This window comes from Mchenga conophoros, linkage group LG6 (genome assembly GCF_057382185.1).
Source record: "Mchenga conophoros isolate Kocher_MC1m ecotype Shallow Benthic linkage group LG6, M_conophoros_male_GT1.1, whole genome shotgun sequence".
Taxonomy (NCBI): domain Eukaryota; kingdom Metazoa; phylum Chordata; class Actinopteri; order Cichliformes; family Cichlidae; genus Mchenga; species Mchenga conophoros.
This window is the reverse complement of record NC_140531.1, coordinates 39370265-39384062: the sequence shown is the minus strand read 5'-3', so window position 1 is coordinate 39384062 and position 13798 is coordinate 39370265. Positions and strand designations below refer to the sequence as shown.

Sequence of the window (13798 nt, the reverse complement as noted above, 5' to 3'; positions counted from 1 at the left end):
TATTTTTAAAGAATAGAGACCTCTGGTATTTTAAGATATCATCACTCTTGAAGCTGAATTTTTATCATTTTAGGATCCCAAAATATGGATGAGGTCGTTATAACTGTATCCTTGCGTTAAACGATTATAAAGCCTAATATGATTACACTCTACGGCACTGGTGCTGTTTTGGTATTTCACCATCCACTGAAGCTGACTTCTTCTGGATGGGACACTTTGGAAAACTTTGAAGATAAAGAATCAGCAACGTTTGGAGCAAAACGAGTCTAATGGACTTAACTGCAGAATAAAAACTGGGTCGTATTTAAGGTGTGCTGTGAGTAGCTGAGACAGAACAGCACTCTGACCTTTCCCACTGCTGGAGCAGATCTTCTGCGGGAGAAGCGGACATCTGTCAGCCTGCTAATGAAGACACGACCAGCTGTGAAATTACTGTTTTTAAGAAAAGAAAACACCAACTGACAGCAGCAGGGAGCAGGCTGTTTACTTCCGTACTGCTGACGCGACTTTGAGGGCGGGGTCACTGGGACTATCCCGGTAAATGCTGCCACCTAGTGGTTTAAACTGTTAACTACATCAGGTTTCTGCTCACACCGCATGCAGCAGGATGTGTTAAGGTCCGAAATATGGCTCCTCATGTGGCAGTTCAGAGGTTCCCTGTTCGGCTGTCTTCCGGTACCTTCTCCACATACTTGAGACAGCAGGTTTGCAGTTGGACTCGCAATAGCTTCCGTTTCCTAACTGAACAGATTAATATCCCTGAAGTTAAAAGTGATTTTGCCTTTTACCACCTCAGACGCCATGCAGGATGGTCATGGACTGAGGTTATTACAGTTAACTGCAATTAAAATAGAAACTAAAACCAGCTGTAACTAAAAATGATGACTACATGACATGTTCACGTCCTCCACAAAATGTGGTATTTGAAAAATTTCTCTAGTTACTACGTGAAACTAAACTTAAAAAAAAAAACAGGACAAAAGCTAAAATATAAAACTAAATTACTTTAGCCAGGTGAGAATATGGAGCAAATCTAGAATGACTGACTGTAATTTTTCAGTACAAACATTTTATTAATCATTGATGAAAAAACATATGGGCTCTTAAATGAGGGGTGAAATAAAAAGCACTGGAAGGAACAGTCAGTACAAATCATTACACAGTGATCATGTTGGACCTTTGTTCTTGATAAAACAACTGGATCCGGATGGGAGTCATCTCCCACCGCAGCACAGCAGAGGTCACTGTATAGTTTGATGAGGATGAAAATCATGTGAATCATCTGCTACGGCCTTCATTGTCCCCAGATCTAAGCTCATCTACAGGAAACATGTCTCCAACCCCAGTGTGTCAGTAAATAAGAGGATATGTTCTGGAAGAATGGTCTATATGGCTCCATTAGATGTGCAGAATTAGAAAATAATTGTTAAAGAGCACTGAAGTTATTTAAGTTATTTAAGACCTTACTTAAACAATTTATGTTAGTTTGTGGAGACATTCAAGAGTTAAGGGATAAATTGAATAGAAGATATTTAAGTAGCATTGTTTTGATAACCTTGTAAATTTTTTGTCCATTTTTATCCAGACAGGTTCTGAAATATGAAAAGCTACACAAACAAACAAACAAGAAATAATACATCAGTGTGGAGCTGCCATGAAATCAAAGTCATAAACGTCACGATCCAAGGAAATAATCAGCCAGACCTCCAAGACAGACTCAATACAACGCATTTTTTTTCTTATTTAATTTAATCACAAATCCACTACAGTAAAACATATTCAGCGTGTGTTCTGCATTAGTAGAAGTACCAACACAGATTTATTTACAGTCTACATAAAAGTCTGCGAGCGAGCCTTTCGTCTCTGTGGCAGCGACGCCTCCACAGGTTCACTCCTTGAACTTCCACTCCTGCCGGCACATGGGGCACTGCTGCTGGACCTGCTGTGAGTTCAGCCACTTCAGGATGCAGTGCATGTGGAAACAGTGGGAGCACTGACCCCAGACCAGCGGGCAGTCATCCCCAGGCACTTTGCCTGCAAAACAAACAAACAAACAAACAAACAAACAAACAAACAAACAAACAAACAAACAAACAAACAAACAAACAAAAACACACATTAGAGAGACTGGGCAGGATTTTGCATTCAGTTGCTGATTAGCAGATATCCTCTTGTAATACTAAAAGAGGATACAAGTGTTTCCCCACACAGACCACTTAAGTATATTTAAGAACTCATTTCATCCATTTGTGTGATCAGTGCCATCCCCGATCAATTTAGGCATTTGCTCTTATTTTGAAAGTTCAGTTGCTGTTAATCAGCTACCTGTGACCTTTCCCGTGTTGCCTTTTCTCCAGTGAGTGGCTCACAGGCCTAGCTGCTGTTGTGGCGGTCTTCAATATCAACCTAAAGAACCTACGGGCAATACCACAAGATACTGCAGCTGGAGTTGATCTCCAAGATGGGTCACTGGAGCGGCCATCAATCCATTTTCCACCACCACTTATCAGTGATACAGTCAAGCTCTTCATCGTAACTCGGGGCCCCCTCCCAGTTGGACATGCCTGTCTTCACTGACAGTGATTTCTGGAAATGTTATTGAGCCCTTGCAGTGATTTCCATGACAGAATCGGGTCTGTTTTTAAATGCAGTACAGCCCAATGATCACAGGTATCCAATATTGATTTTTGCCCATAACCCCTTCACACAGATATTATGTGCTGTAGACGATGCGATATTCTGAGGCATTGCAATTTTATCTTGAACATTTTTCTAAAATTGTTCCACAGCTTGTAGAAGCGTTTTTTTGTAGAGTGGTGATTTTTTTGCCCGTCTCTGCCACCGTTCTCACTACTTAGTTTGTATAAACAGGAGGGCCAGGATAAATTTGGCACCAGTGTGTGAATGGGTGGATGACTGGATATGTAAAGCGCTTTGGGGTCCTTAGGGACTAGTAAAGCGCTATATAAATACAGGCCATTTACCATATTGTCGGTCGGATAATACATAAAGCGTTATATGTATTAGAAGCAAACCCACCAAAGAACAATATTGTTTTGTTATGTTTGCATCTTTAATGCAGCCACTCGTTACTTAGTGCTATGTTATTAGCTCTGATACTCACAGTCAGGACAGCAGCCGTTAAAGGCCATCCTGCAGATCCCACAGTTGTCATCGTTGGCCACCCAGAGCCAGGAGGCAACCCCGTTCCACTGTTTGATTTTCACCTTCATCCTGCGGATCTGACAGGAGCACAAACGCATCACACCGGAGCCGCTAATGCTAGCACGATGGCTAATGTTGACACACGATCTCTGAATATTAATGTTCAGCAACACGTTCTTACTTACAAGGAAGCGACCACCGTCTCCTTCAGGTATCTCACACTCGTTAGGTTAGCAAAAAACAAATCATTTAGCGCTGGTTTGATCGACGTCTATAACATAAAAGTGATGTTTTAGCAACCCGGGCAAAAATAGTTTCTTCTTCTTCTGCTGAAAGACCGCCAGGCTGTATCCTGGGATGGGACATGCTGCCCTCTACAGTCAGTTTGGGGGAAAACCTCAAAATAAGAGCACCAAAGATCTGTTTTTGAAGAGAACAATCCTCACATCACCAGGTAAGTAACACAAAGGAGCTCCTGCCAGATCTGAAAAGGTGATGGTGTCATTCTAATGTTTACAACTGCTTATTTTTTTGACAAACATAGTTATTTTAATGAACCTTTATTCTATCATTGAACATTTGAGGCAATCTGATATTTTCTATAATATAAGAAATAATAACAATTATTTTTTAAGGGGCTAAACAGAATTGAAATTGAAAGATTTGCAGGATGAACACTTGTACAACAATAAATCTGTAATGTGCACATAAAAGCAGCACATTTGGAAATTAATAAATAAATCCTTATTGTTAATGTTTAAAACAACTAGTTTTCGCGGCAACATCAAAACAGACAAGAGCATTAATATGAAAATATAAAGATACAAACAGTGAGGTAATATATGCAAAATAATAGTGGATGATGATTATAATATACAGTGCAAAAAATGAAGAATGAGAGGGACAGGGGTTAATGCACTTGTAGTTCTCGGGGTAGGGGCTTATTGCGGTAGAATAGGAGAAGAAGAGGGGGGATGTATTTGACTGCCTGTTTGAAGAAGCTGTTTTGTAATTTGTAATCTGTGAGTTCTGCTTCTGATTGAGCTCTATTTCCAGAGGACTGTGGCATCGCTTCAGGTGATGTAGATGATGAATCCATTAAACTTACAGGTGGCTCTTTTTTTTTTTGGCACTCATCCTGTGTAAATCTCACCGAGCGATAGTGTCACACGTCTGGAACCACCCATGCAGGTCTTTTCTGTTTGTGATGAACCACACCATGCAGCACTAGATGACGAGGCCCGCTGTTGTTGACTGAGAGAAGCTGGTCAGCAGGTGATGAGAGATGATCTTTAACTTCCTAAGGATGTAAAGCCTTTCCCCACCCGATGGGAGATATGTGTGGTGTGGGTGAGATTGACCAGGATGTGCACACCAAGGAACTTAAAGCTCTCCACTTCCTCCACCTGTACGCCTGAAGCAAAGTGCTCAGTATGCTTCAGTTTTCTAAAGGCTACATTGCTTCTCTGCTTTTTACTGGGTTTAAGTCCAGATTATTGTGACAACATCACACAGTCAGAGGTTGAACTCGTCACCTGCTATCGTGCCATTATTAGCAAATGTGACAGTGGTGTTGGTATGATGTATGTGTAGTCATGGGCTAAGAGCAAGCTGAGGACAAATATGCGAACACACATGAAAACCTTGACGCGTCTCCATTTAGTTTTGTTTTCTTTAAAAGCAATTGTAATGCTAGATGTCCACTAGATGCAGTTGGTCTGCAATCCAATGTGCTGAGGTGATGCTCACACTTACAGCACATCTGGTCTTCCTTCTCCAGGACATTTTTGTGTGCTACACTTTCTATTCCTTCATCTTGTTAAAATCTTATGTATCCGTTTCTGTTTTTTCTAACATTATTTTTACATTAAAGGAAACAAGCACCACGTGATGACGTTAATTTTCCATTTTACAGAATCTGAGATGATGAACTGTCAGTGATGAAATGCAGGTCACTCAGTGCAGAGAACCTTTGATCATTAGTGGAGCTGGAGATGCAGCATGAGGCCCGTATTTGTAAATTCACAGATTAACCATGTCACTAACAGATGATTGCAAGGAATGGGAAAGCAATTTTTAGTTCTAGGCAATGAAAACATTTTGATACAGAACGTGAAAAAGTGTGACAGGAGTCTGCAGTTTCTTATAATTCAAGTTTAATGCTGAAAAATGTAAAGCCACCATTTTCTCATTAATCCAAACATCCTTTTTTACACAATATCTCACACAAAGGTAAAGAGAAGATATGCAAAGATGAACACGGAGCAGAGAGACTGACGAATGTGATGAACAGTCACGACAGACAGTTATAGCCCTCATTTTTCAGTGAGATGTTGGTGAGAGGCGCTCACCCTCCAACAGCTAAAGTCAGAGAAGCAGGTTAAACTTCTTGTGTTCAAGAGAATTAACTGAAATGGAAATGAAAACCCATCCCATCTGAGCACACTTATTTATGCCTACAGCTTCAATTTAAAAAAAAGAAAAAGGTCCACTCTGCTTTCTAAGATCTACACACAAAACTGGAGTGTGAAAGTGTGAGAGTAGTAAAAGGAATATAAAGCAGTAGTCAGGTTTGAACTGTTGCCTCATCAGTCAAACCTGTGAAGAGATGAAGATCAAATCGCCTGAAGGAATAACCAGGTGAAGTCAAGTGTGCCGAGAGAAGAGTGGAGAAACACATTTTACAGGCATCTTCCTCCCCCCACTGTAATTAACATTCACCCCTTTACCCCATCACACACCCGTAGCCCTCATCACGAAGAGGGCCACTCAGTAAAACAATTCATGTTATTGCAGTTAATGACATGTAGATACCACAAGTTAACCAGTAACTATTAAAAAAAAAAAAAAAAAAGCAGTTTTGTGTATCAAAAACAGGCAAGGTCCTTTTTTTTTTTTTTTTTTCCTTTTTTCCATAGGAGGGAAAACACATATGAACACAGATGCCACAGCTGTCTTGCTCACGAGCGCTGAGCATTTCCTGTCATCCAGTCCTATAAATAACGCCAAATTTTTGTGCTTCTTTTTGATGTTTCACTGAAAGAAATGCTAAAACTTTCCACAGACGAGAACTTGTTTTACCGTTACGAATGTCTTTAATTTGGTATACTAAAAAGTAGTCCCAAGCTAACACTGTCATATACCAGCTAAAGAAAAGGAGATTCGTATTTTATTTATCATTAAATATTTGATCTGATATTCGGTCCGAGAGCTCCAACATGCTCTAGAAAGACTCTAGAAACCCATGTGACCTATACCTGAACTGTAGCTACAGAAACCTACAGAGCTGCTTTAGGTGGGACTTGTTTTGTTTAAAGAGTCCCACAGAATAAAGACAGACTGCAGGAGTGAGAGAAAGACCAACACTGGCTCATCTGCAGCTCTCTTTTCAAGTCAGACTTTGACGGGACAGTAGACACGTTAAAGTGATGGAGTAATCCTATTGCTTTTTACAGCAGAGTGTCACAAAGAAGCAGCTGCCGGACTGTAACGTTATTTTAAGCATTATTAACCGTTTCAGCACATGTATCATAAACACTGCTCGAAAATCTGTGGAAAATTCAGCGAGGTACAACAATCCGTGATCGTGTGCAGATGTGTGCTCCCCCCGAGCAACGTGGTGCTGCGTGGAGTCATTACAGTGAGGAGCAACAACCAGTGTGGCATCTGTGTGTATATATCTATGAGGAAAAACCCCCCGCTTTTATTTTTTTGCCGTTGTTGTCAGCTGCACTGTGTAACCATGGCAACAGCACCCAATGACTCTTGGCAAAGTTGAACATTTCTGCCCTCGACGGGGAGTCTGATCTGTGCGAAGTCATCAATGCTCATCAACCAAATAGAACACGTTTAAAAAAGAAAATGAAATGTTCATTTGACTCACGATCGCTTGTCTGTTACAGTGGTGACTAAGTGATGCTTACAAAGGCTAAAATGGTATTATTTATTGACACATGGCTCTTAAAATGGCTATATCTTAAATCTTAAATAAGAGATCCGTAAACCCAATCACCACGTGACTTCACCCATCAAGTGTCTCCAAAACACAAACAAACCAACACTAGCACTTGTACAGTATCAATGTGGTCTACTGGCGCGCCGTCAAATGATAAATCACGAAAAGAAACATTCACCCCTAAAGCACACTGAAATCTACATCACTCTGGAAACGTAATGATGGCAGTTCCGCCCAATTCACCACAACCATCCAAATTCAGGCATTTCATTGGCTGGCGCTTGCTAACCAATCAGTAGCACATTCACCAATCAGTGACAAGGCATTTCCTTGACTGCTTCATTTAACTTGAGTTCCTCAAATGTGCAGACGCTCGACAGAAAGCAAACGAACTGCAGCCGTTCCACGTTAAGATTATTTTTATACATATATTTTCAAAGCATGAGGTAGGGATGCACCGATGAATCAGCCAAGTATCAGCTGATAAGATGGCGTTACTGACTTTTGCGCTGGCTAAATGTTCAAAAACTGTTCCATGAAGAGCTAAAACACATGCATTTTTTTTTTAAATAAAGTTTTTTTCTTTTTCTTTCACCTGGAACAAAAAAAACAATATAAAGACTAAAAAAAAAAAAAAAAAATGTCAGTATCAGTGCTGGATTACGGCCTAGTATTTCACAGTCAGTGCATCCCTTACTACGAGGACAGAGCACGTGTCGAGGAGAAAATCTGGCAAATTATTTTTGTTTCACTCCTGACAAAAAGTCTGTAGACGAGAAACGGTGGTGCCACAGAATTCAGCCGTTTACCGACTCGAGTTTGCCCGTCTGTGCGCCTGTACGCAAGAAAAAGTTCATCTGCAATCTGCACCAGTGATGACGTTGGCCCAGCGGTGCAAAGCAGACTTAAAAAGAAAAAGACAACATTTCACTGCACAAGACGAGGTAAAGACATTGTTTTTGAAATACCCGAACCAAAGTCAAAGGACAATCATGATGTACTTTTTGACGCGACTTTAAAATGTCCTTGCAAACCCTGAAAACACACCGAGATAACAGGGCGGCGTGTGCATGCTGGTTAGGACTGTAGCCAGAGCGCAAACATTTCTTAAGCAAAGTACGGCCTCTGTGTTGTATAACCAAAGACAAAAAGGTAGCACTCGCACAAGACCTCAGGAATAAGTCACCTTTACCAATCATGTCAAACATGAGTCAAGTTTAGTCACATGACAGGAATGACTCAGAAAATGTGGGATCTGTCAACTTACGCCTGAAGTATTGTGAGTGCTGCCTTTTTATCTTTGGTTATTCAGCACTGGGCCTACATCGCTTTGATAGTTGAAGTCTTTGACTCTCATAATACTCATTTCTGAATGTCCTTTATCAACTTTTTTATTCCATCCTTTCAAACTTTAAATTCATGTCAAACCTCTGAAAGTATTACTGAAACAGGAAATGACATCACTGTAACATCAGGTACTTTGGTTCTGCCAATTCAAAAAAAAAAAAAAAAATGCATCAAATGTCCCGTTTTCAGAAATGTTACTGGTATAAGGTTTGTCATCCTGTTTTCTGAAATGTAGCATTTTTACTTTTGTTACTGCGTTTTGCACCTTGGGGCCACCGTAAATTATTCTCCTCATACATTTTCACGTTAAATAGAAATATTTCACACAGTAGAAAGTCAAACTTGTGTTATTGCTTCTAGTGGATTTACTTTGCTAAGCGTCAGATCTGGGTCAAATATTCAAAAGATGTGATGCAACCTGTACAGCAATGCAATGAGTGTCAGAAAGCTCAACTCAGCCACAGGAGCACGCCGGGAAGATTTTACCTGTCAATTGCCGAAGTCACTGACACCTGTACTGTTGTGATACAGACAGCTGATCTTATTTGACCCAGATCTATTAGATGTTCACCCCACCCACATTTGACCTATATACAGCTCCCCAGAGACAATAAACCCTCCAGTAACAATATGGCAAACACTGTCAACTTTTTTCCATGTCAAACGTTCTCGTGTGCGTTTGTGCCCGAGTGGCGTTCGTATGTAACAGCTCATCCAGTCTTTATCAGCAGACGCACATGAATGAGGTATGCGTCGCCTCGGTACTGTGTATGTGTGTGCACGTGTAAATGCATATATGTAACAGCGCCTCCAGTGTCGTCATCCTGTTCCGTAGGATGAGAATATTGCTTTCTGTCAGCTTCTGGTGCCTGAAAGGCACCACTCCTCACCTCCTGGCCTTTATCCGCTCCATCGTGCACAAAACATTCTGCTGATGGTCTTATTCAAACTGCTGCCCAGTTGAGATGCCAGGCATGGAAAATATATGACCCTTTGTGCAAAAATCAGCCCTTTAAATTGTACATTTAGTTTCTTTTTGCCTCAGAATTTTTTTTAATTCTTTGTCTTCCGTTTGTGCAAGCATGCATCAGTTCCACAGAGACTGGCTGTGCAATAGGAACAGAGTCCAAAGATGATGGTTTAAGGGTATGGGGATAGGAAAAGTTGGCGTCCGTGTTGACGGTATGGGCAGTGGAGGGGGGACGTGGGTTTGGGGAATTGAAGTCCTCTGACACCAGTTTCTACCTGGAGATCATGGAGCTGGACTGGGATTGGTTGGAGTTGGTGGTGGCGGCGCTAAGCTGAGAGAAGCCGCTGTGGCTCGACTCCAAGCTGGTCATCGACCCCCTGAGAGAAGAAACAAACATGCGGTGAACACGTGAATGCACACAAAACTCACACTTCAGCTAATTTCATGTGTACACGACACCTGTGCAGCCTTAAGACTGCTTGGCACTAACTGAGCGCACTATGTGTGCATGACCCGTGCTCATGATGCAGAACCATGCGGTCAGAGCAAACCTAAAGGAGGGAGAATCACTCTGGACCCTACAACATACAGGCCCTGCCACAGGCTGCAACAACTCAGGGAACGGTTTTACACCAGCCACTGTTTTTAATTTTATAATGAATAAAAACAACAACAAAACAAAAAAAACCAAAGGTCAGGGCATTTCGTTAAAGGCAGGAGCCACTTATAGGGGATCCATTGTTCTTTTACCATTTCCTGTCATATCTGTGTTAAAAAAGTTTTGGGGGTGGATGTTCATGTTAAATATGGCAACATTTTCCAATAAGAGAGGTCCATATAACAATCCCTGGAAGCTCGAGACACTGTAATGTTAGCAGTCATCTCAGGCACAGAAGCCACACCCACGTGCTGTTCAAACTGTCTGTTTACAAAAGGCACCAATCAGAACAAAGCTGCTTGAAAGTGGGAGGAGCAGCAAGGCCCAGTATAAGGTAAACAAAACTAAACCGTATCCTACAAGCTACTCTAGCAAAATCTAAAAATAAAATATGCAGCTGGAAATGAGCGAAACCGGCCACTTCAATGAGGCTTCCTGTGGCAAAGCATGAGGCACCATTTTTCTTTTATTACTTTTGAATGAATAAAAGAAACTTTAGGTATTAATTCCCATGTAGTAGGTAGACTGGTTTTGGATTTATATGGATGCAATATAAAATTACTATGTGCATTGACAAAACCAATGTCTTGGTTTAATATGTGCCTGAATACATTCAAAAGGTTGGCTTGTATGAAGCCAAATTAAAATAATTTACAAAATATGACACTTTTATTAACCTCATCCATTTTGTATGAAGTTATTAAATCCTCCATAAAAATGGTTATGGATGATTATGACCCGCGGTACCTCAACTTGCATAAATGTTATTCATTTTTGATTCCTTTTAACTGTTAACCGTAATAACCCATCCTAAGTAATTGAAACAGACCTAGATAAGTCTGAGGGACTCACCAGAGAATTAAAAATGAATAAAAAGAGCAGCTTTAACGAGGATGACTTTAGTTCACAGGAACCCTTTAACTCCCAACTCTACAATATAAGGAGCCATAAAAAGGTAGAGACTTACTGTTATGGCATGTATTATACATTACAGACATGGGAAGAAATATTGCCCTAAATTCTACATTTACTTCACTCAAGAAGGCATTTCACATACTCAGAAGTGTAAATATCAACCTTTATCAAAACATCTTGTTAAAAACTACTAGTATGAGTTAGATGATCACGCCAAGTCTGTTTTTGAAGATAAAATAAACTGAAGCAGCATGTGCACTGAAAGCAAAGTGAGACTGAGCTGGTAGTGCAATGTGATGAGTGAAGAAAAGCAAATACAAGTCAGAAAATGACAGTGTGTATGTGCGTGTCAGTTGGGCAGCTGTTTGCTGAAGTTAACCAAATCAAGTAATCCTGAGAGTTTTAGTTATGCAAGCAGGGTGATTAATGCCAGCAGGTTGCACCGGATTCTTTCCTCAGTGTGAAGAAAGCAACAACATCCTGTTAGCCAACGCTAACAAAAGTCATAAGCAAGAACAGATGCAAATTAGCATCTCTTTGCAGCATCAGAAGCAAGACTGCCATGGAGGGAGGGAAGGAGAAGGGCACTCAGATTAGCAGCCAAAAGCAGCGATGATGATGAGCTAGTGCTAAAGAAAAAGGGGCAAACACCGAGCCACTTACAAACTCTGCACATCACAGCAAGCCGTTCTTCACAGGAAGAAGACAGAGCAGGAGGAGGGGGTTGTGAGCGATAGAACAGGAGTGGATTGGAAAGAAAAAGCTTGATTAAAGTCGTCTTCAAGCAAGGGAACAGTATCCTCATCTCAAAACTGTGGGTCTGGAAAACTCATTATACTCCAAAGGCATTTCAGTCATCTTAGCAACATTAAAGATTTCATTCATTCAAGTACCAAATGTCATACGTGGCACTATGTGGAGGATTGTAGAGAGGGAAAACTGAAAGAAGACAGGAGTGAAAATGAGCAGTAATAAATGGATGATGTCTAAAATAAAAACCTTATCAAAACAGCAAAAATATGAATACATGACATATTTACACATCACAGACGCATATAAATGTCTCCATCGTTCACCCACACACTAACCTGAAGTCCTCAGAGCCCAACACCTCAGTGTAGTACATGACTTTACACTTGTGTGAGGAGACCTGGAGGGTGGCCAGCACGTCATCCACTCTGGGCAGGTTGGTGGCCGAGCAGGCCGCCATGTTGTGGAACTTCCACTGGAGGATGTAGAAACCCGGCCACCTCGTTATGTGGGAACCCTGAGGAAGGATTCAAAGTACAAACAAGCAAAAATGAGGATCTGTAGAAGTAACAATGATCCAAGAAGACATCAAAAGTTCACGATCATAAACCAACCTGCACACTCTCGCCCTCCTTGCAGGTGAGCGGAGACTCGACCATGCTGTAATCCTGACCCAGCGTCCAGGACTTGTCAATGAGCTGCACGTTGTTGCCTCCTGGGGAGGTGATGCCGTGGGCTCCCAGGGTATCTTTGCGTGGTACTTGCGGAGCTCGCTTTGAGTGGTAGATGTTGAAAACAATGTCGCCTTTGCACACATCGAAATCCCAGGTAATAACCGAGGAGGCATCGATGATCTCGATCACAATCTGATGGGGGTGGAAGATATTAAGCAGGTTTACATAAAGTGCATGGGCTGTATAAGATGATGTTTTTGGCATTAAAAGTGAATCGACTGATTGCAAAAAGAAGTACGGCTGTGAAGACGTGTGGGAAAATAACTCTTTACCTGTCACTTTTGATGATCTAGGCCAGAGGTGTCCAACCCCAGGACACCACACTTATGATAATGATAATAATAATAATACCGGTAATAATAATAATAATAATAATAATAATAATAATGATAATAATAATAATAATAATAATAATAATAATAATAATAATAACTCCAGGGCTCAAGTGCTGGTGTCCTGCAGGTTTTAGATGTGTCCTTGACCCAACACAACTGATTTAAATGGCTAAATTACCTCCTCAACATCTTAAAGCTCTACAGAGGGCTGGTAATGAACTAATCATTTGATTCTGGTGTGTTGACCCAATGTGATATCTAAAACCTGAAGGACACCGGCCCTTGAGGCCTGGAGTTGGACACCCTGGTATAAGCACTAGTTTTGATGCTGTTAGCATCCATTAATCTCTGTGCACATATGTAAAATATGTATGTACTCAAATATGTGGGAAAATGGTATCACTTCAAGAGGGGAAAGAGAAGTATCTAAAACATATGACATATGAATGCAGTTTTTAGGCCCGGTGACTGCTGAGATTAAGATCAAACTTGCTACTAGGAGGAAACTGGCTTGTAAAATGGTAAATGGCCTGTATTTATATAGCGCTTTACTAGTCCCCAAGGACCCCTAAGGGCTTGTAGTCTAAAAGCAACTTGAAACATCAAGCTTAGAAAAATACTACATCCTCTTGAGAACAGAGAAAACAAAAAACAGTTTGTGTGTCCACTACAGAGGACATGCATGAATAGTCTGGGTCTCAAAAGGCTATAAATGACTTTCCATATACAAACTTCAGGTAAACAGCAAACTAGAGAACTCAGTTACCAAAAGCAGTGAAATAAAATGGTTCATTTGCGTGACGGTCTGAGACCATTAAGATAAAAAGCAAAGCCCTTTCCAGCTGGGTGATTATGTTTGACAGTGTCCCTTTGGTATAAATCATGCAACACGAGGTTACGCCACATCACTGCAGGCAGATTATATTTCAAAGTCACGCTACATGTGTTCGTCGTCTGAATTCAGAATTT

General features: G+C 40.9%; 3 protein-coding genes across 12 annotated transcripts in view; all 3 read right to left on the bottom strand.

Annotated features, from left to right (window-relative positions):
- LOC146573287 (endonuclease V-like) overlaps positions 1 to 517 on the bottom strand; it is a 70851-nt gene extending 70334 nt beyond the window's left edge. For 4 of the 6 annotated variants that reach the window (XR_014892797.1, XM_085278000.1, XM_085278002.1 and 1 more), the window contains exon 1: positions 348 to 517. Coding sequence is in view for 4 of the 6 variants with exons in the window: in XM_085278000.1 (XP_085134126.1) it covers positions 348 to 391 (44 nt within the window). In the remaining 2 variants the exon portion in view is untranslated. The remainder of the gene's footprint in view (positions 1 to 347) is intronic. The other 2 variants (XR_014892798.1, XM_085278003.1) reach the window with 1 other exon arrangement.
- A 1236-nt stretch (positions 518 to 1753) lies between these two features.
- On the bottom strand, positions 1754 to 3531 carry anapc11 (APC11 anaphase promoting complex subunit 11 homolog (yeast)). Its single transcript, XM_085278004.1, has 3 exons — positions 3351 to 3531; positions 3125 to 3242; positions 1754 to 2034 (listed from the first exon to the last, which is right to left on the bottom strand). The coding sequence occupies exons 2-3, from the start codon at positions 3231 to 3233 to the stop codon at positions 1889 to 1891; spliced, it is 255 nt and encodes an 84-aa protein (XP_085134130.1). The 5' UTR covers positions 3234 to 3242; positions 3351 to 3531; the 3' UTR covers positions 1754 to 1888.
- Positions 3532 to 5304: 1773 nt separating this feature from the next.
- LOC146573285 (SEC14-like protein 1) overlaps positions 5305 to 13798 on the bottom strand; it is a 36267-nt gene continuing 27773 nt past the window's right edge. For 3 of the 5 annotated variants that reach the window (XM_085277994.1, XM_085277996.1, XM_085277995.1), the window contains 4 exons: positions 12375 to 12626; positions 12099 to 12277; positions 11674 to 11700; positions 5305 to 9814 (listed from right to left, as the gene is read on the bottom strand). In XM_085277994.1, coding sequence (XP_085134120.1) covers positions 9709 to 9814; positions 11674 to 11700; positions 12099 to 12277; positions 12375 to 12626 — 564 coding nt within the window. In that variant the 3' untranslated portion in view covers positions 5305 to 9708. The remainder of the gene's footprint in view (positions 9815 to 11673; positions 11701 to 12098; positions 12278 to 12374; positions 12627 to 13798) is intronic. The other 2 variants (XM_085277997.1, XM_085277999.1) reach the window with 1 other exon arrangement.